The following is a 20,520-nucleotide window of genomic DNA, read 5'->3' as shown; positions in this document are numbered from 1 at the left end:
CCACTGACACAGCAAGGCAGGCCCTGGCCATGCGGGCACTCCCCAAACAAGGGGCTGCCCATCCAGAGAGGCAGGGACAGCAGCTCAACTCACCATGAGCACGCACGCCTGCTTCCCATCCATGAAGCCCTTGGGAATGGAGTTTGGAGTCAGGATCTCATATCTAAGGAAGGAAAGAGAAGCCTGGTCATTTTACCCATTGCCTTGATTCCACGTGCCTGGAATATAGGCAAGAGATTAAGATCATTTTTACAGTGCAACAGACACAGAATTCTTTACACAAACTCTCCTAAGGAAAGAAGACACAGGCACATCCCACCCCACTCTTTTCTTCGGCTGAATGACACAAGGAAGGCTTAATGTTTTCCGGAAAGTGAATAGAAACTCGTGTAGGACTGTTTCAATCACTCGAGGGTGTGCTTCAGGTTGGGCTCACTAACTGCTAATTGCCTGGGATCCTCATCTGTCACCCACGGACAGCCATGCTCACATAGCTTCCCTGGGATGCTGCAGGGAGCTGATAATAAACAGAGATGCCCCAAGAAATAAAGGGCTGCATGCCGACAGCAACTGATACTCAGCACAGTCATTAGAGAAATAGGAAGATGTCGCCATCTTTGCACATAGCAACGCACGGCCGTGTTTTATGACTTTCATTTCTACAAAGTTCCTGTAATATCCCAGGTCTCTGGCTGATTCTTTCACATTTCTTTTCATAGCTCCTCTAACTGTAGCAAATAGCACCAGGGCCGGCAGTGACTAGGAGCAAAAGTCAACAGGATGATGATGACCTGCATTTCGGTATTAAAATGGGGAAGTCTCCTTTCCTGCAAATGGTGGAAAAGAGAAGGCGGTGGGGAAGAGCTGGCCAGACTCAGTTCTACGTGGATGGAGGATGTCGTTCCTTCACGACAGGACCCGGCCAGGGATCAGCAGCCCACCTCTGGGACTCACTGCGCGCACAGCCGGGTCCAGGAGAAGCGGGCTCCGGGCCCTGGCTCACCTCTGCCGAAACTCCTGGAAGACCACCCTGTTGGGGAAGCCCTGGCGGCAGATGCGGATGCCCTCGAGGACGCCGTTGCAGCGCAGCTGGTCCAGCACAAGATGCGGGTCCAGCTTGCCGGCCTGGGGAAGAAAACACACGCATGCGGTCTCACTTCTGTGCCTAAAACAGTCAGAGAAAGGTCGGGGAACCCCTAGGAACCTGACAGGGCAAGAGCCTAAGGGAGGGGGTCGCTGCAGCCCACAGGTTTTGACAGTGAAGTCAAAGGATCCAGGTCTGGGAGGGGCCGGTGTCACCAAGAGGAAGTGTGGGTTGTGAATGGAGAGTATCTCCTAATTGAGCCAAGGCCCTCCCTGCAGAGAAACGACGGAGGGCTTTGTGCATGCTCCAGCTGGGGGGCTGGAGGGGTGCTTTTGTTGGGGAGACAGACGGGCTGAGCGCCCCACAGCATGGTGCCCCGCCCGGGCCACCCCACCAGGCGGCCGCACCTTCTTCTCGTGGTTGGGGATGATGCAGCGGACGAAGTTGGGGTTGGTGTTCCTGAGCGTGGCCATCAGCTTGGCCAGCTGCTCCTTGTAAAGCTGCCCCACGGTACGGAACATGCCCTTCCGTGTCTTGAAGGCCCCGGGCAGCGCCGTCTCCGACATGCCGGCCACCTGGTCCAGGCCAATGATGCGGTCCACTGTGGAGACCACAGAGAACAAGTGAGTTCCCCCGCAGCTGCACCCAGAGGAGGGGGAGCACGCAGGAGAAACAGGCACACATGGGACAGGAAAAGAGGAGACAGAATGAAACAACAGGACCCTTTCCACTTGGAGCCTACACAGGGTGCTAAGGTCATCCCCAAACACAGCAGAAAGCCGAGAGGGTTACAAAGGCACTGGGCTTGTCTCTCAGGGAGCCATGCGTCTGCCACGGCCACCTCACCTTCCCATCACCTACCTTCCGCCACTCTCGAAGCTCTTATTTCCAAAAAGACTCAATGAAGCTAGTCAAGTATTTTGGAATAGTGAGAATTCTACTAGCCTGTCTCTAAGGAGGGGTGTGAAAACCTGGCTTACGGAATCCTGCTGTCCTACGGTCACAGTTAGAAAAAAAAAATCAGTATCTTGAATTCTCACTGACCCTGTCGTAAAAGCACCAGGCTAGGAGTCAGGAGGCGGAGATTGGAGCCACCCTGTCACTGTCTGCAGAACTCGGCAGGGTCCCCTCTATGTCTACGCAGACATCTCAGGAAGAGAGAGCTCCAAAGAACCGCTCTTGATCATAAATACTCCAAAGTTTAGGGATCTCTTCACGTCCTTGTATTTCATTTTGTCTCCTGGTGCACGAGTCTTTCTCATGTAAACCGACCCTCAAGGGAAGCAGCCCCTAGCACTGGAACTCATGCCCAGCAGCAATTAAACCAACTGCATCCCCCAAGGTAAAAAACAAACAAGCCAAACCAAAGTGGCCAGTGATTTGAGATCAGTTTAAGCAAGAGCTAATGTTAAATGTGAAGTCTTCCATTACTGGATGTAAAAGTGAAGAATACTGACGAAGCCCGTTTCGTATTCCTTCACGGCCAGATTACTATTATTTACTTGAAGACAGCAAAAAGGATGCTTGCTTAAGACAGAAGCCAGAAGTGTGGATGGAGCCTACAGACCAGTCAATTAAAATGGGAGGTGGCTGGGAGTGGTGGCTCGTGCCTGTAATCCCAGCACTTTGGGAGGCTGAGGCAGGTGGATCACCTGAAGTAAGGAGTTCGAGACCAGCCAGGCCAACATGGTGAAACCCCATTTCTACTAAAAATACAAAAATTAGCTGGGCGTGGTGGCAGGCACCTGTAATCCTAGCTACTTGGGAGGCTAAGGCAGGAGAACTGCTTGAACCCAGGAGGTGGAGGTTGCAGTGAGCCAAGATTGCACCTCTCTACTCCAGCCTGGGTGACAAGAACAAAACTCTGTCTCAAAAAAAAAAAAAAAAAAAAAAAAAAAAAAAAAAAAAAAAAAAACGAAAAAACAGGAGTCATCTTTGATCTTACGTACCCACCACAGGGCCAATATTCCTGGCTACCACAGGTTTCCTGGGCGTGGCAACTTGCAAAAGCCACTCAAGTTGTCCAGAGAAAGGTTAATACGGCCTCACCATAACTGGCCCTTTTAGCTGAGTGTGTCCTGCCCCACGCAGGCCCCACCCACATGGAGCAGACCTTGCTGAGCAACTGTTGAATGAACACACAGCTGCCACTTCAGCTTTCAGGTGCACAGACACACACAGTGTGCATACCTGAGCCTCATGCTGATACACTCGCAGCCATTCAAGCAGTTTAAGGCACTGTCTTTAGGGATGAAGCTCTAAGGAGGATACAAATTTTTAAACAGTTTTTGCTGTTTTAGGATTTTTTTTTTTTTCTTTTTTTGAGGCAGGGTCTCACTCTGTCACCCAGGCTGGAGTACAGTGGTGTGATCACAGCTCACTGCAGCCTTGACCTCCTGTGCTCAAGTGATCCTCCCGCCTCAGCCACCTGAGGAACTGGGACTACAGGCATGCACCATCACACCTGGCTGATTTTTTCTTTTAATTTTTTTGTAGAGATGGGGGTATCCCTATGTTGCCCAGAATGGTCTCAAACTCCTGGACTCAGGCGATCCTCCTGCCTCAGCCTCCCAAAGTGCTGGGATTACAATGTTTTAAGATTTGAATGTGACGTCTCCAAATTCCAGACATAGCCCCTCATTTGCCCAGTTTGCTACTACAGGCCAGCAATAGGCACAGTGCGGGGAGCCTGCCCAGGAGCCCAGGGCCAGATCAGGGAACTGGGGTGTAAGCAGGCAGGAGAAGCCAAGGGGCAGCGGGGGCGAGAAAACCTAGGCAGAAGCATTTCTTGCACAGCTCTGGACGCACCACACACACAAGAGACACCACTCGGGCGGCCAGTCACCTGGTTCTAGGTGGAGAATAGGAAAGCGATGATAGAAATAGGCTCTCTGAGTGCTCTGCATCTCTGCAACAGAGAGGTTAAAGCAAAACCCAGGCAAAGGAAAAGGAGAAACCAACAGAAAGAATTAAAAAGAACCACTCAAAGCAACCAGCCTACCAAGGAGTAGAGGCGGGAATGCGACATGGCGCGGGGCTGGGAGCCTAGGCTGCAAGGCTTGGGGCCGCCTTGGACTTTCCCACACGCAGAAAGCGTTCCGCCCAAGAGGACCCGGCCACGGTGTGGGCTCGAGGGCGGCGGCCTCCTGTTTCAGTCCGAGGAGCCCTCTCTCATGGGAGCCACAGAGGGCGGAGACCACCTGGCCTATGTCAGGGGGACGTGTGCACCCCTTGTTTGGCGGCTCGGCCCACTGTGGAGGTGGGAAGATGACCAGCCGCAGCCAAGAGGAGGCAGGGGGCGAAGGGCAAAGGGCGTACCATCCTTCCACAGCTCCGAGACAAACTTGTCAGAGGACTGGTGGAGCAGCGTGGCGATGTTGTCATTCAGGGGGTCCATGTTCTTCATCAGCCACTCGTCAGCTTTGTAATCCACCTGGCAGGGTCAGAGATGCAGGAGTCACAAGCTGCGCTGGGGACACGCGTGCTCACAGGCTCTCCAGAGCACAGGCTGACCTCAAGCGTGGCAAAGTCAGAAAACGTGGAAACCCTTTGACCCAGCATCTCCACCCCTAAGAAGGAAGTGATGAGGATAAGCGGCACAAGGCCTCAAAACATTCCCTGCAGCATCTCGTGCAGAGCCAAAGCCTCAAAGCAAGGCATGGCCAACAACGGGAGCCTGGATCTAGACATGGCATGGTGGTCACACAGTACCGTGCCGGGTTTCAGTTTTTAAAAAAATTTTTAGGTAATATGAACAAAGAAAAACAATCCTGGAAGGACGACAAAATGTTACTATTTCTTTTTAGTCATAAGACAAGTCATTTTTGTTTTTTCTTTGTCTTTTTAGAACGTTCACATTTTCTCTGAGTATGTGTCAGTTTTATCTTTTTGGAAATATATTCTGTTTTCAAATATATTTTTTTAATCGGGCAGCCTCCTAAACCAGAGGGTTCAGAGAGACTCCCAGAAAGAGATTCATTTTTTCTCATTTTTAAATAGAGTTAGGGGCTGGGCGCGGTGGCTCACGCCTGTAATCCCAGCACTTTGGGAGGCCGAGGCGGGTGGATCACCTGAGGTCAGGAGTTCGAGACCAGCCTGACCAACATGGCGAAACCCCATCTCTACTAAAAATACAAAAATTAGCCAGGCGTGGTGGCACGTGCCTGTAATCCCAGCTACTGGGGGGCTGAGGCAGGAGGATCGCTTGAACCTGGGAGACGGAGGTTGCAGTGAGCCAAGAGCGTGCCACTGCACTCCAGCCTGGGGAACAGAACGAGACTCCATCTCAAAAACAAACAAACAAAACAAAACAGAGATAGGGTCTATGTTGCCCAGGCTGGTCTCAAACTTCTGGGCTCAAACTGTCTTCTTGCCTTGGCCTCCCAAAGTGTTGGGATTACAGGCATGAGCCCCTGTGCTCCGCTAAAATATGTACCTAACAAAACAAGTAATACACCATGACATTTTCATTGCAAAAGGGCCCAGAACAATACCCAGAGAGCAGCAGGGACCTGCGCCTCCCTCTTCGCCACACAAACTGCAACCCAGAGGTGCTGCCCTCAGTATGCAGGCGAATGCGTGCTGCTGTTTATCATGAGGTAGGTGATGCCAGTTTCCTTTCCCCAGGCTCAGACCCTTCCACCCAGGCCAACATCCTTGTGCTTTTAGCTGCCACGGCACAGCCCACAGAAAGACGTATCACAGCTGATGCCATCGCACAGGCCCCTTGGTGGGCTCTAGGGTGTTCCTAATTGTTCAGCATTACAAACAATCCCACAGCAAAAGCACTCCTGGAAGCTTCTGCACTGATGAGCGTGTGCGTTTCCCAAAGGTGAGCATGGAAAGGAGGCTCGGGAAACATTCCTTGGTTAATGGTGTAAATCGCTTTTTTGGCTTTATTATTTTTTTCATGGGTAGTTTAAGACAGTTGCTTCTGCAGCCCCAGGAACCAGCCAAGCTAAGTAGAAGAGGCGGGCAGTGGGGAGCCATGGCCTAGAACCAGGCCTGGGCTCCTTGTGGCTTGGGAGCAGACCTGTGAAAGCTCCCAGATCTCACCAGTCACCACCAACTAGTCACCACCAACTAGGAGATGGCGAAGCTCCTGCCTAATCACAGCAATTAACTGATAGGGTCTTTGTGCTGAGTAAAACCAGCTTTTGTCTAAGCATGCACCTGTATGGACTAAGCTGGGTCTAAGCCCCAGTCACATGCAGACTGGGAAGATGTCTGCTAGGTAAGTGTTGAGGGCAGGTCCACCACTGACTGACTGTGGCAGACTTGGCAACAGCAGCTGTCACCCACAGCAGTGGCAATTCCCCACCCCGCCCCCCCCAAACTAGGACATGTTTGGCAATGTCCGGAGACATTTTGGGTTGTCACAACTAAGGACGGTGCTCCTAACACTAATGGGTAGCTGCTAAACATCCTAGCATACACAGGAGGGCCCCACAGTAAAGAATGACCCAGCCCACAATACCAGGAATGCCAAGGTTGAGGAGCTCTGCCCCGTAGCACCGATCCGTGCCACGTGTTGGGCCTCAAGAGCTCGTTTAATCCTCATGATCCTGTATGGTGGGTGGTCATTCTCATTTTCCAGATGAGGAAACCAAGGATCAGAGAGGTTAAGTAACTGACCTGAAGTCAAACAGCTTGAGTGGCAGAGCTCTATTCAAACTCTGAGCCCATGCCTTTAGCCAAATCTCTGCACCTGGCAGACAGGCCCAACAGTAATGCATCACAGCGTGACGACAACCAACCCGCAGTGCAGTGTTGCAGGCTTCTAACAGCACGGACCAGGTGAGGGGGCTCTGCAGGCTGTGTAAATGCAATGCTGATGCTGTCACCGGCCACATTACTGGGTGAGTCACTGGGCAAGAACTGTACTCAGGCCACACCCCCGCATCCTCAGGAGGAGCCCGGCTCCTGGTCCTAAAGAGCCTTGACTCCACCTCTCCTGTGAAGGTCTGGCCGGCACCTCCCCATGAGTGCTCCTCACCTTGCCGGCATAGTGGATAATGCAGAAATCAGCTTTGTCCTTCAGCTGCTTGGGCTTCTGGAACTTGGGGTGGGTGCCCTGCTCCTGCATCACCTTCTCCACGAAGCTCTTGTCGGTGGCTTTGGGGAACCAGCACTCCTCGTCCAGCAGGGCCAGGATGCCCGGGGGGCCTGCCTGGAGGAAGCACAGCATCAGCACAGGTGAGCACACCCTGGGAGGGGCACCCCTTCCTTCAAGAAGCCAAAGCCCGGACATCAGAATCCGCTGAATCCCACAGAGGGTGGGCAATGCGCTCCCCAGGAGGACCATTGAATATTTCTCGTTTATAAAGAAACCTCTGAGGCCCAGGCTGCAGCTGAGACCTTTTCCCAAGGATCCATCACGGTGGTTCTCCAGCGTTAGTGAAACCCCCAGTGGGTGTGAGGAAAAGTGCAGATCCACTGACCCGCGGGGCCAGAGTCTGACTTCACCGTGTACTGGGGTCTGCCCAGGAGGCTGCCCTCAACAAGTACCCTGTGATCCTGCCACAGGAGATACCACCGCACACGCTTTGCGTCTGCACGTCTATGATGAGACGGGATACGCAAGAGGAGCCCCTTGAGGAAGAGAGTCCCAAGGACCCAACAGCCTTCTGCACACTGAGTTTACAAGACAAGAAAGCAGATTTGGACACTGCAGAGAGGCTGTCTGACAAAACTTGAAGCCTGGTGGGTTCTTATTAGTTGGAAAATTCAATTGATTAAAGAAAAAAGCTCATTACAAAAGTAAATTGTTCGCCAGGCGCAGTGGCTCACGCCTGTAAGCCCAGCACTTTGGGAGGCCAAGGCGGGCGGATCACCTAAGGTCAGGAGCTCAAGACCAGCCTGGCCAACATGGTGAAACCCCAAGTCTACTAATAATACAAAAATAAGCCTGTAATCCCAGCCACTCAGGAGGCTGAGGCAGGAGAATCGCTTGAATCAGTGAGGCAGAGGTTGCAGCGAGCCGAGATCACGCCATTGCACTCCAGCCTGGGCGACAAGAGCAAAACTCCATCTCAAAAACAAAAGGAAATTTTTTCAAACTGAAAAAATTTTGTCCTAGGCCTTCTGATTAATTAACTATAATCAAAAGAAAATCCAGAGACAGAAACAGCTCAGGCTTCATTACAGATCACACCCCCAACAAGCCTGAAACACAAACAGGCGACCCAACCTCCACCTGGCAAGAGGTTTAAGTATGAACTCGCTGGAAAAGGTTCCTCTTTTCCATCTTCACACAGCTAATGCTGGTGATAAAAGCACTGCTGCTGTGCCGGTTTTATGGAGGGATGAGCTGAGCTTTGGTACATGTAAACCTGGGCGGAGCACTCAATGCCCAGCGTCTGCACAGTTCCATGCTACAGTGAAGGCAGCCCGCGACAGGGCCTTACTACATCCATGCATGGCTGTTTCTTTAAGACAAAGAAATGCTTATCGAGCCTAGCCTTCAGGAGCATACTGGGCGGTCTTCTGGGACTGAAAACAGGATGCTAGGGCCCCAGCCACATCCGCACCTGGTCCGGCAGCTGGGAGAAGCCCAGCCCACAGCTGCAGCACAGAGCATCTCCTCTAATGGAGGCACCCACCCAGGCCTCCAAGGCACCGGATCTCAGCCTCGGGGCTTCGTCCTCCAGGTGGCACCAAAAGGAAGGGGCGTTAAGACACCTCCACAACCAACACAGAGCTGAGGGGAGGAGCGTGTGCCCCGGAAGGGAAAAGCCAGAGGCAGGTGTGAGGTCAAAGCACGCCTGGCACTCACTGGCTTCTCAATGAGGTCGATGCAGGGCTGCAGGTCGAGGCCGAAGTCGATGAAGTTCCACTCGATGCCCTCGCGCTGGTACTCCTCTTGCTCCAGGATGAACATGGTGTGGTTGAAGAGCTGCTGCAGCTTCTCATTGGTGTAATTGATGCACAGCTGCTCAAAGGAGTTCAGCTGCAAGGAGAGAAAACAATGTCAGAGAGACGCCAATCCTGCACTAAGAGGCCCAGACACCCCTTGAGAAGGAGGGCAGGGTAGGGATACAGGAAGGCCTCCTTGGGCACCTCCATGCTGCTGCCTTTAGAGCCAGGATGCTCCTGGCCTTCCCTTTATCCACCCAGCAGTGGGCGACATTTACTCTTTGGAGCCGGGAACCGCGGGCAGTCTGGTAAAGCCTTTTCAGAATAGTGCTTTAAATTGCATCCCATAGATTACAAATAAAGTAGTTAGGCTGAACTATAAACATCAAAATATTGTGATCGCGTAATACATTGTGCTTCCTTGTTTTTTATTTTTATTTTTTATTTTTTGAGACAGAGTCTCATTCTGTCACCCAAGCTGGAATACAATGGTGCAAACTCAGCTCACTGCGGCCTCTGCTTCCTGGACTCAAGTGATCCTCCCAGCTTAGCCTCCCTAGTAGCTGGGGTCCAGGCACACACTACCGTACATGGCTAATATTCGTATTTTTTGTAGAAATGGGGTTTCAACGTGTTGCTCGGGGTGGTCTTGAACCCCTGAGCTCAAGCAATTCTTCTGCCTCAGCCTCTCAAAGTGCTGGGATTACAGGCGTGAGCCACTGCACCAGGCCTTTCTATGTTTTCATTGAAGAGATGGGGCCTTGCTTTGTTGCCCAGGCTGGTCTCGAACTCCTGACTTCAATTCTCTTGCCTCAGCCTTCCAAAGTGCTGGCATTACAGGCATGAGCCACTGCACCCAGCCTCTGTGCTTCCTTATTAACAAGAACTAGCCATGGGCTTAATAACTTCCAAAACTGTGAGGTAGTGATGCATAAATGACACTACCAGATCTCCGCAACAACCGGAATGTGACATGAAAACATCTGATTTCTATTGGTGACAGATCACAAGCACTGCTAATACAACTGTGGTTTGTATAGTTTGTTCAATTCACAACTGGAAAAAAATACATGATTTCAATGAGACGTTAGTAAAAAATAAAGATGTAATTTTCTCATCCCAGCTCCATGGCTCCTCTCAAACCTCCCATGGACTCCAGGTTAAGAACCTCTAATCTACTATAAGTATCGGTTTCCCTACTAGACCTCAAAGTCGTCACAGGCCAGGAAAATGCCTAATCCCGCTGCTCAGGGAATATTTGCTGGAAGAATAAACAGGAAGCACCTGCCCAGGAAGCCTCCAAGAATGTGACCTAAAAGGTCCCATCCTCCCAGCCTGGGCAACATGGCGAAACCCCATCCCTACAAAAAATACAAAAATTAGCCAGGTGTCATGGCACATGCCTGCAGTACCAGCTACTCGGGAAGCTGAGGTGGGAGGATGGCTTATGCCCGGGAGAGCGAAGTTGCAGTGAGCCATGTTCACAGCCTGGGTGACAGAGCAAGACCCTGCCTCAAAAAAAATAAAGTAACCAAAAGTCTCATTTCTCCAGTATTTCCGATTGAAAATGAGCACTTCTGTTTAGCTTAAAACACATCTAACTGAGCCTGGGCCACACCGTGAGGCCCTCTCTCTACAAAAAATTTTAAAATTAGCTGGGAGTGGTGGTGTGTGCCTATAGTTCCAGCTACTAGGGGGCTGAGGTGGGAGGATCGGTTAAGCCCAGGAGATAAAGGCTGCAGTGAGCTATGACTGTACCTCTGTACTCCAGCCTGAGTGACAAAACGAGACCCTGTCTTTTTTTTTTTTTTTGAGATAGAGAGTTTTACTCTTATTGCCCAGGCTGCAGTGCAACGGTGCGATCTCAGCTCACTGCAACCTCCGCCTCCCGGGTTCAAGCAATTCTCCTGCCTCAGCCTCCTGAGTAGCTGGCATTACAGGCATGCACCACTATGCCCGGCTAACGTATTTTTAGTAGACACAAGGTTTCTCCATGTTGGTCAGGCTGGTCTCAAACTCCCGACCTCAGGTGATCTGCCGGCCTCAGTCTCCCTAAGTGTTGGGATTATGAGCAACCATGCCCAGCCAAGACCTGTCTTTTAAAAAAGAAAAAAAAAAAAAAAACCACACCCAACCAAAGTCTCCATGCTAATGAGATGGCCAACTCCGATCGGTGCGGGCCCATGAGAAGCAGGGTTCTTAGCCAAGGAGAAGGCAACCAAGAGGCCAAGAAGGCAGCGGGGTGGGTAATGAAGGGCGAGGCTCACATCAAAGATCTCGAAGCCAGCGATGTCCAGGATCCCGATGAAGGAGGCGCCCTGCCTCTTGGTCTTGTCCAAAGCCTTGTTGATGCGCAGCACCAGCCAGCGGAACATCCGCTCGTAGGTCGCCTTGGCCAAGGCTTCGATGGCAAAGTCAGCCTGCGGGGCACACCGGGGGAGCGTGGCGTCAGATACAAAGAATCTGAAAACCCTCATACCCTTTGCCCCAGTAATTTTAGAGTCCTCCCCCTAGAGGAACAGCTCTAAGTATGTGGGGGGGGAAAAAAGTCTTTCATGTACAAATACGTTCACTGTGGTGTTATTTAAAATGTTGAAAAGTAGAAACAACCTAATATCTAACCATATGGGGACAATAAACTTAGATCTTTCCAAATAAAATGGGGACACACTAAAGGATTTATAGAAGAAGTGATGCTTCAAAATAAGGCAGCGGTCTACAGTCATACCACCCTAAATGCGCCTGATCTCATCAACATAAAGCAGTGGGCAGAGGGGGCAGAGGGAGATAAGACAAAAGATGAGCCGAGACTCGCCGTGAGTTAGTAACTGCTGAAGCCGCCTACGTGATGGGCACGTGAGGCTCTTTACACTCTCCCCCTTCTCTGTTTTGCACATGTTTGAAAAGCTCTGTAATTAAAAGCCAGAACAAGAACTAAGTTTAACTCTTTTTTTTTAAGTCTTGTAGGAAATAGCTGCCCAACGATATTCATCATGGGGAATTGTTTTCCTTCTCTCGATTTTTCTGTATTAAGAGTCATGTAGTATTTTTGTAATAGAAAATGGAGGTTTCTCCTTAATTGTCAGGGAAACGAACAGGTGGCAATAGTAATACGCAATGTCTTTTGAAAACGGTCTTGTCTTTCATGCAATGCTTCTGCACAGAAACAGCCGTGAGCTGTCAGTGTACGGTGAATGGGAGAAGGACTAACAAAATGAGCTTCCAAGTATCTTTGAGAGATGGGTTTGGCACCCTAAAAACAACCCTGGCCAGCACCATAAAATAAACTAGAAACCCCTGAGAGAGGCAGAAAACGGTCCGCACGGGGAGGGACGTCCACTCTGGGGGCAGGCAGGCACATCAGTCTGGCAGGAAGGAGCAAGCACTGCTGCTCATCTCTCAGCACATGTGGCAAGCCCAAGGCAGCAGGTGGTAGAGAAACAGCCGCTTGGCACAGGCTTGAGGACGGTGGGAGCCGCCACCCTGGCACCAGAAGGAGTTGAGCTACAGTGGCATCAAGTTCCTGCTTTACACCAGAGAGGACATGCCTATATCCTTGATGACCAATCAGTCAAAATACCGTCTCAATGTAAAGAGGCACAGTGCAGCCTCAGGATGGCACTTCCTAGGCGTGAAGCCTGGGCGCGCCATGAAGCTTCTCCAGTGCTCTAGATGGAGTGATGCCACCTCTCTCAGGGTTGCTGTGACGACTGCATCAGGGAGTCATGAGAAAGTGCCAGGACGGCCCGGAACAGCCTCAACTGTGCTGCTGCAGGGACATTCACCCAGGAGGCAGCGGCTGCCCTGGCCCCAGAGGACATACCTGCTCTTTAGTCTGCGCCTTCTGGACGTAATCCCGTCCCACCTTGATGCGCGGGGTGAGGATTCCTCTGGTGAAATCGGTCACATTGATACCCAAGAGATGGGACACCTTTTGGGCAGCTACAATTTTTCAGAGAATAAGGGAGGGACAAAAAGTCCTAATTAGACCCAAGAGAACAAGTCCCTCTGCTTGACCTGGGAGCAGAGAGGAAGAAAGCCACAGGGTGAATGAGCAATTGTTACCAGGACAACCCCATCTGGGCCCTTCTTTAGCAGGGCCACCGACACCCAACACCCCCCCGACTCGGCAGCCGCATGCAGGTCGGTGGGCAGGGCAGCTGTACTTCCCCCACGGGGCGGGGAGGAAGGCATCCTGACTGGAGGCCACAGTGGCGACAGTGGTTCCTCTGTCCACTCTCAGCCGCACACCTTGGAGTGTAAAAGCAGGTCCCTACCCACCAACGCGACTGAGAGGAGCAGGCCGGCCTGGTGTTGGGGCACGGAACAGCACAGGATCCCACAGGAGTGTCTTTTTTTGTTTGTTTTTTGAGACGGAGTCTTGCTCTTATTGCTCAGGCTGGAGTGCAGGGGCTCGATGTCGGCTCACTGCAACCCCCACCTCCCGGCTTCAAGCAATTCTCCTGCCTCCGCCTCCCGAGTAGCTGGGATTACAGGCGCACGCCACCATGCCCGGCTAATTTTTGTATTTTTAATAGAGATGGGGTTTCACCATGTTGGCCAGGCTGGTCTCTAACTCCTGACCTTGTGATCTGCCTGCCTTAGCCTCCCCAAAGTGCTGGAATTACCGGCGTGAGCCACCGCGCCGGGCCAGGAGTGTCTTTTCCAATCCACACACCCATGCGTTACATCTTTAGAGAGACCCTAAGGAAGGCACGTTAAGACTGAATAACTTGTATGGGGTCATTTGCTGCAACCCTAACAAAGGGGATGAGTCGGGTGCGGCAAGCACATAATTTCAAGATCCCGACATAGTCACAGGCAAGGCTCCCATTAAGGTGGAGCTACAGCAGAAATCATTAGTGTCCTGACAAACGGTGTGGTCTCAGGAATGAATGAGGGAAGCCCTGGTCCACGTGATCACAAGTTAAAGTTATTCTGAAACGCTTACTTGGTGAGAAAAAAAGCAGGGTCGTGTTGACGTGTGTTTTACATCTGTATAGAAAATACCGACAGATATACGGCCATAAACACACCTAACATTAGAAAGAACGGTGTCTGGAATTTCCGCAAGACCTTCCCTCCTGGGCAAATCCACGGCCAAGCACCTGCCCCGTTATTTCCGGCGAGAGGCCCCGGGTGTTACCTGTGTTGTCGGGCATGGACGCCTGGTCAGTGTTCCGCTCCTTCTTGAAGACGATGTTGCCGAGCTGAAGAACCCCTGAGATGACCCGCAGCAGGCCTTTGGGTGCAATCAGAGGCGGCTCAGAAGCACACATGGGTCATGGTGATTCCCGGGGGTGGGGGTCACTCGCCCAGGGATCCTCAAGCGAGACAAGCCAAGCAGGGACACCCCCCAACTCCCTGGGGCCACAGGGGCGCCAGGTCTGGGTCTAACAGTGTGTAGTGGGCCCAGCCACCCTAGAGGGCTCACCCGCTCCCGGCCAGCATGGCCTGTCCACACTGCCATTCATGCCGGGCTTCCCCGGCACACAGCACCCACCCATCCCCAGCTTCTCCCACACTCCCCGAGACAGGACATGAATATTCTACTTTCAGCAAATGGCAAGGGCTGTGCAGTGGACCCGGGCCCTGGGCAGTTAAGGACATGTCCTTTGCACCCTTTCTGTGTAAATGCCTGGGGTACCACCAGGAACAAATAACCCTGAACCTCAAATCTGAGAAACCATTTTCCCACACACTGCAGGCCTTCCCCTCCCCCTGGCCTCTAGCAGGCTCCCCAGGCCCATCGGCTGCCCTGATGCCCCTGAGAGCATGGGTACCAGCCTTCCCCCACTCCACCCTCCCCCACAGGAAGGCCAGCCCTGTACCCATTTGCTCCTCTTCTGGGATGCCCATAATCCTCATGGCCTCCATGGTCTCCTGGAACATGTCCTTGTCCTGCTGCCCGGGGATGGTGACGTGCCCATTGGACAGGAAGCGGTATTTGTTGTACGGTTCCAACAGGAGATCGGCTGTAAGGGGTGGAGGGCAAGGGCACCTCAGCGAGGTGCTGAAAGCAGAGGCTCCATCAGCGCTGTGACCTCGAAGGTTGGAGGGACTGGGACAGACCCTGAGCCCTGACGCGCCCTGAAAACCGCAGAGTAGCCAGCGACGTTCAGCTTTCCTCAGTGTCTGAGACTCTGACACTCACATCTCCCGGCCCAGAAGAGCGCCAGGGCCCTGTGATTTGCAGCTACATGTGCAACCCACCCTAGCTTTTCTCTGGCATGGTCAGAAACAGAAGACCAAGTCCTTAGGATGGCGCAGAGAAAGAAGTCGCTCTCACTTCTCCCTGCTAAACCCAAGGCCAAAAGTTTTCATTTCCCAAATGATGTCTATGACCCAATTCTGGCAAGAGGCCCAGAGCCTGGCAGCCCCGGTGTCAGGCTGCAGGCCGACTACTCACTCTTCAGGTGCTCTCCAGCCCCAGACAGGAGATAATAGAAGATGTGGAAGGTCCGTTCTTCCTTGGCTTGGCGGATAGCACGAGATTTCTCCAAAAGATCTTTGCAAACATTAAGGAAGCAACACAAGCTGGGGGGAAGGCAAGTCCTCCACTGTCCTCTTTTTTTTTTTTTTTTTTTTTTTGAGACAGAGTCTCACTCTGCTGCCCAGGCTGGAGTGCAGTAGCAAAATCTCGGCAGAGTAGCACAATCACTCCGCCTCCTGGATTCAGGAGGAGTTGATCCTCCTGCCTCAGCCTCCCAAGTTGCTGGGATTACAGGCGCGTGCCACCACACCTGGCTAATTTTGGTATTTTTAGTAGAGACAGGGTTTTGCCACGTTGGCCAGGCTGGTCTTGAACTCCCGACCCTCAGGTGATCCACCTGCCTTAGCCTCCCAAAGTGTTGGGATTACAGGCGTGAGCCACTGTGCCTGGCCAGCCTTCCATTGTCCTCTTATTCTCGTCCAAAGGAACTGAACTTCACAAGGAAGGAAGAATGGCACAAAACGGCAAAACACAGCAAAAGCAAACTACCTGGGTTCTCACCTTCAAGGGTCATGCTGTGTCCAAGAGGAGCTCACACCCTCGGGAGCCTTGTCTCATTCTTACAGGTAATGGGAACGAGAACATTCCCACATGCAAAGGCTAAACGCTGGCTCACGGGAAAGATAAAGTAGCATCCCCCAAACGCCCACCTCTGGGAGCCACACTAGACGGCTTTCAACAGCTCCATCCCATTCAAGCAGGTGGTTATCCTGCCCGTAAAGAAAGCAAGCCCTAAGCTCTGTGTTGAGTTTGCACTGAGCCAATCCTGAATGTCCCCCCAGCTCCACAGACAAGGTGTCATAACAGGCCCACAGGGGGAAAGTGCTGGAATCAGGAGGCAGCTTCTTCTCTATAGAGGTCATGCCTCCCCTCCGGATCCAGAACTCTTATCCCCATGAACCACAAGGATACAAGTCTCAATGTTGGCTCCAACAATGTAGCCGTTGACATCAAAGTTGATGCGAATGAATTTACCCTAAGTAAAAAAAGATAGCAAGAGATCAGGGGTGCCCCTGACATGGGGAGCTAGAGAGCAAGGGGGAGACCAGAGGCCCCTGCCCCCCTCCGGTGGGCACAGCTTGGAGGGAGAAAACCTAGAGACAGGACCCATGTGCCAGGCCAGGGGCTCCCTATGCCCGCACTGCACGGGCCCTCAGGACTCAGGTGCCACACTGCCTGAGGCCACGAGCCTAAGACAAGCCGATCCCACACCCAGGTTCCTCGCAGAGGGGGAAAGAGACCAGTTATCTGGAAGTGTTCCTCTCTGCCTGACCCGGGAACTAACTGGCTACTGGTGACAGAAGAGCACTCTGGGGCAGAGTAGGCAGTGCCCTCACTGGCCTTTCCACCTCTCATGGGGGAGGCTGAAGAAGCTACTCGTGGCCTTCTTCCTTAAGAGGGGCAGGGCAGGTCCACACCAGCTGGCATTCGGTCTGTCCTAGTCCACACAACAGGCCAGATAGCACTGAGTCTGAACCGTCCTCGGTTTTGAGGGGAGCGCGCCCAGGAGAAGGCAGCATGAGCCAAAGCTCCGGGCAGGGCCCTCTGTCCCCAGAGCCGGTCGCCACCGCACTACTCACGAAGCGGGAAGAGTTGTCATTCTTCACGGTCTTGGCGTTCCCGAAGGCCTCCAGAATGGGGTTGGCCTGCAGCAGCTGCCGCTCCAGCTCACCCTGCAAGGAACCCAGGGGCACAGTGAAGGCCGGGCAGCGACCTGGGCTACCGAGCCTGCCCTGCCTGGAAGGGGGACGATGGCAGAGCCGTGTCAGCATGTCCAACATGCCAGAAACAGAGGTTTCCGGGTGGGTGCCAGTGTGCCACTCCAGCCAAAGCCAGGTCCCGGTATCACCCAAGTGTGGCCTTCCCGCCAGGCTTTGGAAACCTTGGTCAGTTTGAACTTACTTCCGTGGCCCTGGAAACGGCAGGCAGGAAGCTCCCTCAGCTCTAGGAATCTGGCCCTGGAGGACCTATGTGAAAGCAGCACCCAAACTAGCGAGCTGGCGGCACAGACACCCTGGGACAGTGTCTCCACCCTGTATACACCAGCTTCCCTCTACCTCCTTGCCTCTAATCTTCACATTTTTATTCCTTTTCATAGGAAAAGCAAATGAGGGGATTGGATCTGGAAAATATACACGCTCATCTAATCTGTGTCCTGATAAATGCTTCACTTTCTGTATCAGCCCCTCCACTGCTGCACCCAAAACCCACCACGGCAGGCAATGAGCACGGGATCCATGAGGCCCACTCTGGGCTGCAAGCTGTTTACTGAGAATGTCACTAAATCCTGCTGTGCACTCCAGGGGTGCTTTGTGGTAGACAAAATGCACCCTTGTGCCTTCTTATCCCTACACCCTCACCATACTCAGGGGGCAGGACAGAGCAGCCCCATTTCACAGAAGAGGAAGCTGAGGCCAAGGGAGAGGAATGACGTGCTCAAGGTCATCCAGCTGTCAATCAGCAGAGCGGGCTGGCAGAACTCCAGTCCCCTACCTAACCCGTCGGCCACTGCCCTATCTTCACACCTGTGCAGCAGGCCCATGCAACCAGGGAATAACTAATGCTGACTGAGGAAACTAGGGAGCTGGTTCCCCTTAATGCCTGAGTGCCCTCTGGGGGAAAGAACATCACACAAGGGCCAGGCCAGGCTTTGTATTTATTAAAGACTGGAGTCAAGCCAGGGTTTTCCGGGAACAGCAGCCGCCTGTGAGTGATGACAAGGAAAACTGGGAGGAATAGGAGCTCCCAGGACAGCCACGGACCCTGGCCTTACAAGCACACCTGCCATAGACGAGACTCATCTGCAGAGCACCGGGGACACTCTGGAGTCTAGCCAAGCCAGACTGGAAGCCCACCTGAGACCACAAGGGACAGAGCAGAGCCTCCTCCTCTGGCAGTCCTCCTAGGCCAGGACCCCCCAACCCAGGGCTAGGAAGCCTTCTGCTTGTGAACCATCCAGACAAGTGAGGGCATTGCCCTAGTGCCCGCCCCTGAAGGAGGGTCAGCGGGGCCAGGTCAGAGGGCAGGGGTCAAGCCCACAGAGCAGGCTCTACATGTGCGCTGGGCACCAGTGGTAACCGGACACCGGGTTTCCACCCACAGGCCTCGGGCGGGCCTAGGAAGTCGGTTGAGGCAGCCCACGGAGCCAGATTTGGATGAGAATGGCTCCCACACCCACTACGCCGTTCCTCTCACAGCACAGGCCAGGCTGCCAGGCTGCCAGGCTGGCTGAACCGCTCCCGTTCCCGCAGACAGAAGGGAGCGCGGCCCCCTCCAGGGCCTGTGCTTGCCCTGGCTTGGAGGCAAACTGAGGCCTCTGTTTGGGACCACACGCTGTTGCCGTGGAAAGTGGGGCCGCGCGGCCAAGTCGGGAGCAGCCACTTCAGATTCCAGAGCCGTGTTCCCTGCTGACAACAGTGATGACTAACCTATGGCTTTTCCTCTACTGACATCTAATTGGACACAGAAGAGATTTTAATTTTTCAATGAAATCTGCATAACATGAAGTGACGCGGTACTGTCTAAGGTTAGGGGTTACCCACTGGTTTCTGAAGGGCTTCACTGGGTGGTGTTTCTGCCAGTGAGCCCCAACAAGAACACAAATAACAGACCAGGGAGAGGCAAAGGTCACCATTTAGGCTCCGGGCATCTGCCCGGAAAGCTCCTTGGACCAAGCTCTGCTTTGCCAACCCGCAGCCCAGGCCAAACCTGGCCTCCCCACAGCAAGGTGAGGTCTGGAACAACCCCTCTGCTGGTGTTGGGAGGGTCAACTTGGCCACTGCAAGCGAGAGACTGCTGGCTCCCAAACCAAGTTCAAGGGTGTTCCATGCTCCGGCTGCCTGTGGAAAATCACAGCACAGCTTCAGGCAAGGAAATCAACCAAACCGGCCAATGGCCTCTCACACTAACAGCCTGAGCTGTGACTGGAACCCTGGGGCAACCTATTCCCTCACTCTAGTGGGCTCAGGGCAGGGACAGGGTGCCTAGCAAAGTCTGCATTTTGACAGCATGGCTCCCACTGTCACCCCCAACCCCAGCCTGCTGTCTTTGCTGAGTGCTGCCTTCCCCTCTACAACAGGAACCCCCGATGTAAGGCATATGAGCTATTTCACTGCTCTCTGTGTCCTGTCTCCTGTCTTCCAGGACAGGGACTCCAGTGTCACCCTCCCAAGAACCAGTCATGTACTAGGCAGTCAATAAATACTCGGGAAAAGGATTTTACTGCAAATTCGTAGATGGAAAACCACGGCTAGAGAACTCCTAACCTCACAGCTTTGTTTTTAAAATAGGCCTCCTAAAAAGAATGCAAAATGGGGGGTAGGGGAGGGAGACAGGGAGAGAGGGAGATACGGAGACAGGGGGAGAGGGAGAGAGAAGAAAAGAAACTTTATTAGTTTCTAAATATAACTCCTGACACCCCATGGAAAAAGATTCCAAATGTCTTGAGAAGCTTGGCACATGAAAAGTTACTTTTGGTTGGGTTCCAGAAGACTGTACTCATTAGGCCATTCTGCAGGCCACACCCCAGACCTGCACGCAGACTCACACCCCTCCTTACTTACGAACGCCGCAACCAAGCTCCCCCTGACGGCTTCAAGGAACACCACTGGCACTTAGGTTTCACAGGGGAGTTTAAGAGTGTGCTTGAGAGACAGCGTCCCACAGCCATGCTTGTCTGATCACCCCAACCTCTGAAAAACTCCAACATGAGAACTCCCCAGCACTGCTTCTGACTGGCACGCGGTGGCAGGCGAGGGCCGCCGGCCATCTGCATCTGGTCTGGACCACAGAGCATGGAGGGCTCCGTGAGAGCGGAGTCCCCGCCCACCGTGCCGGGGTCAAGTTCTGCATGGGACATGACAGCTATAGTGCGCTGTGGGGAAATCTGGGCGTGACTGGAGTTTCTGAGAACAACTAGGTGTGAGGCCCATCTCCATTCTGCAGGGACTGTCACTTCAGAGTGCACAGGAGGTCACTGTGTGCCACACCCAGCCCCTCCTCCCAAGACAGTCAGTGAGCTGAGCCTAAAAGAAGAGCTCTAGCTGCAGAAAGTGACAAGTGTGGGGTGAAAAGCTGCTTAGAACAAAAT

General features: G+C 52.9%; 1 protein-coding gene across 2 annotated transcripts in view; it reads right to left on the bottom strand.

Moving 5' to 3' along the window:
• The window catches only part of MYH9 (myosin heavy chain 9), a 106,977-nt gene that overhangs the window by 21,988 nt on the left and 64,469 nt on the right, over positions 1–20,520 (bottom strand). The window contains exons 6-19 of one of the 2 annotated variants that reach the window (XM_050806174.1): positions 17,012–17,104; positions 16,344–16,407; positions 15,348–15,446; positions 14,770–14,913; positions 14,085–14,180; positions 12,762–12,880; positions 11,206–11,358; positions 8,859–9,032; positions 7,080–7,253; positions 4,403–4,517; positions 3,930–3,992; positions 1,492–1,685; positions 1,004–1,125; positions 94–163 (exon numbers count right to left, since the gene is read on the bottom strand). In XM_050806174.1, the coding sequence (XP_050662131.1) occupies positions 94–163; positions 1,004–1,125; positions 1,492–1,685; positions 3,930–3,992; positions 4,403–4,517; positions 7,080–7,253; positions 8,859–9,032; positions 11,206–11,358; positions 12,762–12,880; positions 14,085–14,180; positions 14,770–14,913; positions 15,348–15,446; positions 16,344–16,407; positions 17,012–17,104 (1,680 nt within the window). The remainder of the gene's footprint in view (positions 1–93; positions 164–1,003; positions 1,126–1,491; positions 1,686–3,929; positions 3,993–4,402; positions 4,518–7,079; positions 7,254–8,858; positions 9,033–11,205; positions 11,359–12,761; positions 12,881–14,084; positions 14,181–14,769; positions 14,914–15,347; positions 15,447–16,343; positions 16,408–17,011; positions 17,105–20,520) is intronic. The other variant, XM_050806172.1, reaches the window with a different exon arrangement.

The sequence above is a fragment of the Macaca thibetana genome, chromosome 10 (genome assembly GCF_024542745.1).
Source record: "Macaca thibetana thibetana isolate TM-01 chromosome 10, ASM2454274v1, whole genome shotgun sequence".
NCBI classification, from domain to species: Eukaryota; Metazoa; Chordata; class Mammalia; order Primates; family Cercopithecidae; genus Macaca; species Macaca thibetana.
The sequence above is the reverse complement of the archived record's forward strand: the minus strand, read 5'-3'. Positions and strand labels throughout refer to the sequence as shown.